Raw genomic sequence first — 11,836 nt, 5'->3', positions numbered from 1 at the left:
TTTAAAACAGACGTGTCGAACGCAGTGACGCTTCCTTTCCGGTCATATTCACATGTTTAGTACAGTTTGTTCACATTTCTTCGGAATTTTGGACAATAATCCTACTAATGAATTTGAAAGAAGATGTCGTCCAACTTAACTTTAGACATCGACAACCCTGAAAGTTGTTTAATGTCGGGCTTCTCCATTAACCAGGGAGGCGAATGGGGTAAGTTTTCTTGAAAGACCTTCTTTGGGATGGATACTTGTTGCATAATTTCCACCAATTCTATTAGTAAATGTACACGATTTCATCTTTTAACATGTAATATATCGGGGATGTAGCCGATCTGCTCTTTGTACCTAACCCAAGTTAGCATTAGCATTATCTTACTAGTAATGACGCGATGATGTAATAGGTTGTGTTTGAAGGCAAGATGCTGCTTCCATCTTTTGACATATTTTCATCAAATGTGTCATTTGATTTATAATAACAATATTGTCAGTCGGATAACGTGAACATCTTTAAAAAATACAATATAGGTATTTGTTACAATTAATCCTCAACTCTTGCGTGATTACAATCCACACCCCAAAGGAAAATAGAAATAAATATATAAATTACTATATGCTAAATGCAATAGATTGTGTTGGAATAATGATTCAAACCTTTTAAATCATTATTAGTAATATTTAATTAAAAAAGGAAAAACATTTCAAATAGGATTTTATTAAGTTGTGGAAAAATGATTTATTTCATCAATATCAAATAGCTCAGGTGTGTTAGAGGGGCGGAACTTGGAGGGGGGCTGTTGGTGCCAGTGGGCAAGGGTAGTGCTGAAAATGAGGTAGTACGTATTATGAAATTTGAAGTTTAATACAGTGTTTGGGTGTTCTTATTGTTTTTCTTTTTTTCCCATATAGATATGGATCTTTTTGATGAATTTGCCTCCCTGGGAGATACAGATGATTTACTCAAGGCCCTCGAGAACCCAGACTATGTAAATAATGCAACTATCCTTCATTACTTTAATAATGTCTAATGACCAAACCTGTAAAACAGGTTAGTGGACTATGCTGTCATATCTAGGACATTGATTTGGGAGATGACGGGGAAAAACTCACTCTCAATTTGATTTCAAAACATGTCAAGAATCCACAGCAGGTTTGGTTAAATGACTTGGGCAATTTTGGCATTTGCTAAACACAAAGAATTATGTTCCGGGAAATAGGACCAAAAATTACATGTGAACCTGGAATGAAATTTTGTTGCACTTGTTCTAATGACACATAAAGCTGATTTAAAAATACATTATAATATTTCTTTTCACCACAAATTTAATTTATGATAAAAAAAACAATCTCCTCTCTACTTTTTAACGAGACAGGTAGTGCAAAAATAAAATGAACAAATGTAAATACAGGGCAAAACCTCTGTTTTAAAAATTAATACCAAAAACACATTTTTTTCAATCATTCACATTTTTACAAAATCCAAATTATTCATTAAATCTTTATTGCTTAGGTTTACAGAGTATTATTGTGTTCAGTTTGTTTTTAATATCCTCCAACTGGCTATAACTTTATTTTGTGGATTTTGTTCTCATTTGTGTCAAAGACTAATGCCATTTTTAACGATCCATATTTTTTACATTTCAGATTTGCGAGGGTGCAGATTTTGACTTTGATATTCCTACATGCACAGATGGCTACTACACGATCAGCACAGGTAAACAATTATAGATCCTGACAACTCTAATGGTATATTAAGTAACAAATATTTCTGGGAATTCTTTGAATGTAGTACATTAACTATACATAATTTCTAACACATTTGCATTTGATACGTTCAATCAACTGTGTTGGTAGTTATGAGTTCGCAAAATATATTTTTTTACATTATTTGACCCTAATTTAAAACCTATTTCTTTTAAAGTATGCAATGCAGTATTATGCTTTGGGACTTATATTTTTTTGGTGCTAGCACTGTGTCCTTATTAACTCAAAGGCAACTGCTGACAGTGATCCAATCCATTTTAACTGAGAGGAATACCCCTGTAAACTTATTTTATACATTCAGTATATAGATGCAAATTTAATGTTACTGTGACTGTGTTGATTTAAACAAGAAAAACTGTTATTGGCTATTGATAAAGGGCTTGCAGAACTAAGTAGCTCAAGGTGAGGCATAACAAAGTATTGCAAGGTGTTTCCACACTTTGTCTAAACACAATGTCCTATGCGTCTTTGTCCCTGTGCATCCAGATGGTGAGGTGAGCGCTCACTCTTTGTCACCTTCTTACACCATGAGCTCCATCCCCTCCCCCACAGCTGCGGAGACACTGTCCCCGTACTCCTTACACGTAAGTCCAGTGATTTCACCTTCTTAACGTTCTCCCTTTTTGACTGGAACATTTGCAATGCAAATGTGACCTTTGCTTCCCCCTATTTCCTGTCAGATGTCCATATGTGCAAATATTTAGATGGTATCCAAAAATGGACAGATGCTCTTGGCTGACAGACACACTTTCTGTACATGTGCACAATTCACTCCTAAGAGACATTTATTAAGCAAAATCTGTAAACACCTTGTCAGCTTAGTATTTACTGTCCACCCAAGCGGGACTGAGCTTTCTCGTTGTTTCATTTACTATAAAATGTGTTGGCAGGTTCTGTCAAATTTGCAGGACTTAAATGGCAGATGTTTCCACACTTGGCCATAACAAGGACAAACATGATCTTACCTTGAGTTACAATACAAACGGCACAGTTTTATATATGCAAACTTAAAAAATAGATTACAGTAAAATGATGCCATAGGTTTTTAAATAATTCCCTTTTTAAAGTTAGAAAGATAAATAGTGGCCTTTGTGTTGTGTTAGAATTAGTTGTCAAACAGTTGCATTTTTAATCCCACAGATTAATTTGTGAATTTAGTTAATTTGTGAATCAATCGAAAATGAATCTTTTTTCTATTTATATGCACATAAGATTGTAAATTATATATGTCATTTGTAATGAAGGAAAATAGCACTTATAACATGCAAATGTAAAAGCATAATAAACAAAAGAGAACATAAATATAATAGCTGATTTTATTTATACACACTTGAATGTACGTTTTGTTCCTCACTTATCTAATGTCATCTTTGTGTGAGTTTTCATTTTGTGCTTTTGTTTGTATCTTTTCAAAATCTGACTATAAACACTGTTCAATTAACTGATTGCATATATTTTCCCTGTAGGATGAGGCTCTGTCTCCACAGTCACAGCCTTCTCCTCTTTCTTTGTGCTCGGAGTCCAGTGGTTTTTCTGAAATGCCACCCACGCCAAAGAAAGCACCAAAGAGGCCCAGCCAGACCACGAGAGGTGAGCCAATTCAGATGCGTTTTCATATACATCTCTGCCTTTACCTAAACGATACCTTCTATCAATCCCATTCTTTTATGTCCCTTTCACAGCTAAACCAGTGCCGTCAGGCAACAGGCCCATTCAGTTGAGTGCCAAAGTTTCCATCCAACCAAAACCGGTTATTACAGCAGTGCCCTGGACAAACACACCTGCTCGCCTGACACCTAAGACAATCATCATCCAGCCCCTGCAAACCACCGTGGTGCCTGTGGTCAAAACAGCTCCGATCAGCATCCAGCCAGCGCCCTCTCCAGGTTTGCGTCCAAATCAATGTGTTACACAGATTGCATCACTCCTGTCTGTGTTTTTGTTTTTGAGAAAGTTGCATCAGTCTCCATGTTCTTTTACTTTTGATTGAGTTGGTGTATTTGAAATCAATAGCTTTGGTACCGATTTTATTTTTATTTTTTTTATTTTTAGTTAGCAAAATTTGCAATGTAGCCAACAGAGGGTAGTGTTGCCTCAAAGTGGAATTCCCCAATTCTGAAGGCTGCATCAGATCATGAAGCTTTCATTTGAAATCCCCCCCTCCCACTTTATGTACCCTTTTAGAGGCTGCTAAAGTCCAATTCAATTATTAATCAGCTTTCCGGTAGTAATGCTTTCGTCTCATCTCATCTCATTTTCTGAACCGCTTTATCCTCATTAGGGTCGCGGGGGGTGCTGGAGCCAATCCCAGCTGTCTCCGGGCCATAGCCGGGGGACACCCTGAATCGGTGGCCAGCCAATCGCAGGGCACAAGGAGACGGACAATCACGCACTCTCACACCCATACTTAGGGGCAATTTAGAGTGTCCAATCTAATGCTTTCGTGTTACTGATAAAATTCATGTGTGGGAGGTGGGACTCTACAAGGCGCTACATTTTTGAGTAAGTATTAATTTATCTTACTCCCAATCTACATCTATTTATTCATGTTCCCCGATATGTTACATCTTCAACACCCAGGCCAATGTAAATACACATCATCCAAGTTGGCGGCGTATTTCGTGACCTTTTCTTGCCTTGAATTTGAACTTGGCTCCCTTCTTGCCTTGAATTTGAACTTGGCTCCCCTTGCCGTCCACTCGGTAAAAGCTGAGGCTACAGATGGCCGAGTCCGATACATCAAACTTTTGCACAAAAGGCTGAAGTCTAAAGTGGGCTATTCTTTGCCTTATCATGTTCTTCTGGTTATTCACAGAATTGAACTGTTTGCCTCAATCAGCTTGAAGAATTACATTAAAGTTCTCATTTTGTAAACTGCTCTGGGCTTTAATGTACTTTTGTACCAAGAACAAATTGCTCTCTTGAGGCTTCTGTATTCATGTGACTTCATCGCTCTAATTTTGAAGTGTTTGGCACTACACACACACTAATTAGCAGAGCTGGCGAACACTTGATTAGCTTTGACGGGCTGTTTCGTATTAGGAGTCACTGTGTTTCTACGGGGAATTATTCCGGGAAGTCCCAAGTTCCTGCAGTGCTACCACCTGCTTTAATGTGATTTTCTTTTTTTTCCATTTGTGATACTGCTTGCTTATGTTCTTAGTGGTTGTAACCAGTGTTTTTAAACTGTGGCCACACATGCACTCTTCCACATATACTAACACATCTCTCCACTTGAAATGTGCATGGTAAAAAATAACAGGTCAAAGTAAACTTGGTAAACATAACGACAGCCGTTAAAAGGCATGGGTTAATGGAGGTCATGAGTCGTGGGGGGTTTTTGGGCCGCCTGCAGACCGAGGCTATTTAAACGGAACACTGATAAGACTACCCCTTAATATAATCATGCATCAATATTTTCTTTGAGAAGACAGCAATATTTTCTGTCATCAATTTGCTTGTTTTTCTTGGTTTGCAAAATTAATTGCTCACTTCATTGGAAAATTGTTTTTTTATTGAAATTTTCAACACTATGAAAAATAAACATTGCTTAAAAGATTCAACAAGATTATTCATTTTAATCTGTGTTATCTCCCTGTTTAGGCCAGCCTCTCTTACTGTCACAACCAAGCCAGTTGCTACAGATAAATTCCCCCCAGTCTGTCACTGGCACCATGGTTGCCATACCAGCACTAGGCAAGGACAGGCCTGTCGTCACGCCACCCGTGGTCACGCTTCGAAGCCCCTCCTCGGATGACGATGTGAGTTAACACCTTTTTTAAAGCTTTGGGCTGGATTGGAAATTTTCTGCTCCATGCCTGACATAACAATGTCACATTTGCCACATGTTGCTAGGTAGAGTTCAGTCATAACTGCCACATAGGCCAATGAAAACAATGGCACACCCAATAGACCCCAACATGGCGCTGGTGGCAACTGGAAGTCATACAATCTATCCTTCTATTTTCCATACTACTACATATGAATCAAATACATATTGGGTAAGAAGCACAAAGAACATTTAAAGTTTTTAAGCTTCACAAAGGAAGGCAGCAAATATTTAAATCTTGAATCGCAGAACTGTTTAACATACCACCAGTCAGTTGCCATGGCATACTGTAAACCAGAGGTGTTAACCACCAAAATATTGATAGATGAGATAAGATGGTTGAGTGAAATATTAGTGTTGATGATAAGTTTCTCAACTTTGTCCTTCTCACACACAGAGTTATTGGCTGTTTATGCAGTGACATCTACATCCTCCTTATTGTAAATATTTGAACTTAACCTACAAAACTTTCAGATTTGTTTGCCTCTTTACACAGACCCTCACTGTTGTTTCAGGCTTCGGTCTGCAGCATCAACGCTTGTGTTGGCCCGATCTTGTCTGACCTTTTGATTTGAGAAAATATTCTCACAACTTTTGGTCGTTGCATTTTTTTCTGGGACATGGTCTTGAATCTGCTGTTTTCTCTTTTGCTGTTTAGTTTGGCATACAATTTGCAATGTTTCATTAAGTGTTTGCACGTTATCTTTTTTGTATTATTTCAAAGAAGCTGCAGTTGGAGTCTACTCAGGGTAAACTATGAAATGACCTATAAAATAACAAACACGCAGCCCAAAGTAAAGCTGGGTAAGATTATCACCCATATTGTGCTCTAAAATGAAAAACACATTACATTTTTTTAGCATCATCTAGCTTAATGCTATTATATAATGGTAAGTGCCATTGTATGTATACTTGCAGTTATAAATCAACATAAAACCAAGTGTAAAAAAGAAAAAGAAAAAAAAAGGAGAAAACATGAAATTGAGATTGGACCATATAAACAAAAATCAGCCTAGCACAGGCCTAACCTGAAGTATTTTGAGTCTAATCAAATTTCCATAGTTGGTGCATTTTACAACTAACTCAAAGAAACATGTTTTCACCCCATCTGTAAACATAATAACAACATTTTTAAAAAGTACAGAATGAAGAACTGTGTGTACACTTAAAAGCCTTTACAATACCATCTTATTCTTAGAACGGAACACACTGACATTTAATACTGCTTTTTTTGGTCAAGCATAAAAAACCCTTGTTTAAAATAATATTGAATAATTTAAATGTGACTTTTTGTCAGGATTTGGCGGTTCTCAACTCTCCAATTTTTTTGACTACAATGAGCGACAGTCCAAAAATAAAACTTATATGTAGGTCATCTGCCTGTTGCGAATCTATTTAACTGTGCATTGCAGCACAGTGGTGTACTGTTTTGGCCGGGTGACATCTCACGTCACATGCCTGTTAAATACGACTTGACAGTGCCAATTGTATCCATGTGTAACTGTATTGTGACCTATAGTTATATAGGTTATATAAGCCCGGGTGTCAAACGGCTGTGAACGATTACATGCTTCAGACAGGTGTTGCGCAGGATGAACCATTGGCGACAGCTGTAAACGTCGTCAAGCATTGGACCTTTGCTATGTAATGCTGCTCTTGCACAGCCGGGATTTTTGGCTGCTCCAGAATAAGACACATATTATCAACCTCCACAAATCTTCTATTGTCAGCATCAGAGGATATAGAGGGGACAGCGGTGACCCTGTGGTTGCACAGTGGTTTGGGCGTCCTGCTACATTGTGGTGGTGACCCAGGTTAGATTCCCGCATATGCATGAGAAAGAGCATCCGGCCTAAAACCTGTGTGCCAAATCTAACGGGAGATTCTACAGTTTCGCTGTGTTGACCCCTAAGGGGATAAGCCGAAGGTCCACGACCACCTGGGGGGATTACGGAAGTGGTGGTGGTGTTAGTCTTGATTGGTCTTTTCTCCTTGTATGTTAGATTTCAATACTTCAATTTTAAGATAATAATAATAATAATAATAATAATAATCGGACATAGGCCATGTCGTCATTACCACAACACAAAAAGCCTACTTGTCATCACACGCAGAAACAGCGTGTGACGAAATTGATGGTGCTTCTCCATAAGCTACATTTAATCGGCAAAAGACCTAAATAAGTGTAAGTTATTCATAGTGGAATATTAAGGCTTTGGGGAATGAATTTCAAAACAAAGTATAAGTTGTGCATTAGATAGCTCTGAAGGAATGATGCAATGAGAAACAAACGTTACTTAAAGTTGCACAAAAGAAATGCATTGCTCCCATCATTTGGGGCAATCCAGCAACCACATAAAAGCCATCTTTTGTTTTGGTTAACATGCCCAGAGTGTGTGATGATTGAATTCATCTGCCTGTCCCGTATAACAGTGCGCATTAAACTTGAAAATTGTGAAGTGTTACCAGTTTGACCCAGATGCAAGAAGTTGCAGAAATAATGACGCATCAAGCAGACACATTATTTTACACTATATTACAAATACTTAATTTTATCAAGTGAAGGTCTAACGATCATCAGGTGGTCATCAAAGGACTTCAGGGGGGCAGCACTTGGAGATGGATTCAAAACCATTAGAAAAACTTAAGTTTTCTTAAAGGCAAAATTCATTTTTTTTTTAATTTACGCACTAAAAGAGATTACACATAAACTTCTATTGCTCTCATGGAAAAATTCATGTAAAGTTTTGCAGATGGTATTTTTTTCCACACTTTCGCTGTCATCTGCTGTCTGCGTTCAAAGGCAGCTTGGCGAAAACGTGAAACGACGTGTTTAAAAATAATGTTTTAATGGCTGTTAAAATTAATGTATAGCCAGGGGAGTGGGGTATGGGGCGGATTTGGAAAGTGGGGGACATGCCATCTTCAACACATCACAACCAGATACTCTCCTGGCTTATAATAAAGAATATATAGTACATATGGCTTTAAAAACCCTATAAAACTTAAGTCTTTGTTTATAGATTCACCTACATAATTGCACACAAGTGTCTGCACTACTGTCAGTGGTTTTCAACAGGTTCCATACACAGCACTCCATTGGACAGCTCGGTCATGTAATCCATTCATGGGCAGACTTAATGTGTTTTTCTGTGCATAGCATGGTACCCCACATGAACATTTTCTCAGCGGCAAAAATGTAACCACCGTTTTTGCCCTGCTCAGCCTCACTGTGGTGTCGACGTGACGTTCACCCTGCGTCACGCCCCTTGGTAACTGCGTAGTTGTGGCGTTCCCAGGCTCGCGCTTGTGGCACTTCTCCCAAATTGAGGCTGGGAGACCGGCGAGTTTCTCAGGAAACGGCACACAAATACAAGGATCCCAATAACTTCATCAACGCGAGGGTTATTTGTCCAGAAATGTTAGCGGCTTCAGCCTGGGAGTATTTACATTAGTAGACAGGGCGACAATGAACATAATGAAGGTGCCTCAAATGTCTCATTTTGTAGCATAGTTGACAGACAAAAAAAGTCTAACCACTGTGAAATAAAAACAAAACAAGAAGACACTTCACACTTAGGGGTCTGCTTTGTCATGTCTTATTTATATAGCCCCAAGGGCTTCACTAGCCCAGACTTTATCATGTCCACTTAAGCACTTGTTGGGTGTTAAAGGGTGTCATGGACCCTTTGACAAATGTCTTGAACCATCAATTTAAGACTCCCATCATTTGTAGTGAACAGGAATACGAGTGAGCTCTTTATAATGTCTCTTTTTTTCCCCTTAATTTGATTCCCCCATCTTATATTTCCGACTGGCACACTTTCTTTGATTTATTTTTTTCCACGTCAGTTTTTCCGCTGTTGTCCTTCGTTTAGTTTTGCCGCACTTTCTGATCATAAACAGATTAAAGATGAATCGGTTTAAGTGTACATTTGGTTTCTTCTTTGAATCCAAGAAAACAGAAAGCTTCATTAATAAAGCAAAGATTGCCCCACCAATTCATGCAGGAGAATTATGAGCTATACAGGGAAATTGTGGCTTCATATGTGGATAATATGCAATAAGTATGATAAAGAGGGGCATTCATTACAGGAACAAAAAGGTGTTTATAACATTTATAAAAATGATGTCACATTACAGTGAGGGGCAAATGATTTACAGCTCAGCAGGAGGCTCATGTGGGCATTCATTGCATTCTCACACTGTAGTTGCCATTTTTCCTGTTTGGATAGGTGGTCGCCAAACACATCCAGATGTGATGATGAATCTTGCGACATGAGTCATAATCATAAGTGTTGTTCTTTTCTCCCCCCCAATCTCCCTTGATTCTGTCTGTCCGACTTTTCGGATCTCAGACAAAGTTTTCCCAGAGGCAGCAGCGCATGATAAAGAACCGCGAGTCTGCGTCCTTGTCTCGGAAGAAAAAGAAAGAGTATTTGCTGATGCTGGAAGAGCGCCTAAATGTGGCGCTATCTGAGAACGCGATGCTCAAATGTGAAAATGGCAGCCTCAAGAGGCAACTAGAAGGCCTGCTGAGTGAGGTGAGTGTCAATTTGTGGCAAGTGAAAAAGACTCTTCTTTTCAATCTTAATTCAACATTATCTTGGGGTCAGAAGGGTCAAAAGTAAGACATCATTTGTACGCTGAACTCAAAGTTTAGGCACCAAGTTCATCTTTTATTTCTTCCCCTAGTGGGGAAAAGTCCTCACAATGTGGCATCATCCACAACATCTCTGCGACTCATGCTGTTTGAATTAAAAACATTTTACCCTCTTGCAGAATTCTGTGCTTAAGGCAACTGCCCCCAAGAGACGAGCTGTGTGCCTCATGGTGGTCCTGGTCTTCTTCCTGCTTAATGTCGGCCCAATAAGGTAACACTTGAATGGACGGTTGCAATGTCTCTTTATTTTTATTAAAAAATGTTGGCAGTTACTATTAGAGCAATATTACTGCTACGTTTAATTTATGGCGGGCTCACAAGAGGAAATAAATGGGAATCCCGATGATTCACTGTGGGACTCCTGCCTGTCATGTACAACATTATCCAAAAGCCAATTGAAAACAGTGCAAACTATTTCCTATTGAATCAATCTGGAGCCTGAAGGCAGTTCACAGTATGTCAAATCAGTGGCCAACTTTTAAGTTTAACTAAGACTGTGATTACAGAAACGTGCTTGATTCAGACAATGTGCTGAAATCAACCAATAAACCATGAGAATTTAGTGGTCTATACTGTCCTTGTCTTAGATGATTTATGGTAATGTAGTCATCTTTGCAATAACGCTTCTGATGTTCTCGCCAGAGTTTATAGGACTTGGTGATTAATAGGTGTGCAAACATCAGAGCAGCCAAATTGAGGTTTGGTGAGATGTAAACATTTACCCCGTGTCAACGTTAGAACAAAACATGTCACGCACCACATTTTGTGCAAAATACATATGTGGCCATTCCTTTTCATCTCTGCTTTTCTCATTTTAACCACCGTCAAATTAAGACAAGTTATATAAAGAGCTCAATTCCACCCATCTTGCAAATGCGCTGTTTAATCCAACTGTAACAACAGAGTCTCTGATGTCATGTTATAAAAATGTTAGTTTTCTCCTGGGGGGAAATCTCCTCTGCAAGTGGTAAGAGTTGAATATGTTGACTTAGATAGGCTTTATTCCGCGTTAGGAATGTGCGCTTCATCTCAGAATTGTCTATGTAGCACTCGCATGGAAAAAAGTGCTTCTTTTATTCATGTTTGTGATATACTCTTGGTCTCAGTAACTGTAAAATGTGCACACCTAACAAGCCACATTCCATTTTATAATGTAAAATGAAAATGCCAACGGGAGTGTTATAAAAGCACTGAAGGACACTACGTGTGCTTTGGATTGCACAGACTAGATCAGAAATCACTGTTGCAAACAAAGAAACTCACAGTGTGCACAGGATGAGGGCCACTTGGAATTTCCTTTTTTATTTCACCAACTCATGTCCTGATTTCTTTTTTCCCTCCCTTTTTCTTTATACACATGCTTCAAATCAGTCATCTTCAGGGAGACTCAGATACCAGGCTTGAGGTCACACTCGCTCAACAGAGCCGACACCTCTTGGGCTTGCCTCAATCAGAGAGCAACGCTGTTGAAAGCGACCCCATCATAATGGCTGACAGGTAATGTGCTCAAACACAAATAACATTACCTAAACGTTTGTGCTAGCAAATAGCTCTTTGGACTGCTCTACTTTGACTGTAAGAGCAGC

General features: G+C 38.7%; 1 protein-coding gene across 4 annotated transcripts in view; it reads left to right on the top strand.

Annotated features, from left to right (window-relative positions):
• The window catches only part of atf6 (activating transcription factor 6), a 38,882-nt gene continuing 27,046 nt past the window's right edge, over window positions 1–11,836 (top strand). For all 4 annotated transcript variants that reach the window (XR_013301206.1, XR_013301204.1, XR_013301205.1 and 1 more), the window contains exons 1-10: window positions 1–208; window positions 904–980; window positions 1,639–1,708; window positions 2,245–2,342; window positions 3,225–3,348; window positions 3,441–3,644; window positions 5,362–5,519; window positions 9,946–10,131; window positions 10,370–10,461; window positions 11,622–11,747. Coding sequence is in view for 1 of the 4 variants with exons in the window: in XM_077606494.1 (XP_077462620.1) it covers window positions 124–208; window positions 904–980; window positions 1,639–1,708; window positions 2,245–2,342; window positions 3,225–3,348; window positions 3,441–3,644; window positions 5,362–5,519; window positions 9,946–10,131; window positions 10,370–10,461; window positions 11,622–11,747 (1,220 nt within the window). In the remaining 3 variants the exon portion in view is untranslated. The remainder of the gene's footprint in view (window positions 209–903; window positions 981–1,638; window positions 1,709–2,244; window positions 2,343–3,224; window positions 3,349–3,440; window positions 3,645–5,361; window positions 5,520–9,945; window positions 10,132–10,369; window positions 10,462–11,621; window positions 11,748–11,836) is intronic.

This window comes from Stigmatopora argus, chromosome 8 (assembly GCF_051989625.1).
Source record: "Stigmatopora argus isolate UIUO_Sarg chromosome 8, RoL_Sarg_1.0, whole genome shotgun sequence".
Lineage (NCBI taxonomy): Eukaryota > Metazoa > Chordata > Actinopteri > Syngnathiformes > Syngnathidae > Stigmatopora > Stigmatopora argus.
This window is presented reverse-complemented; position numbering and strand designations above follow the sequence as displayed.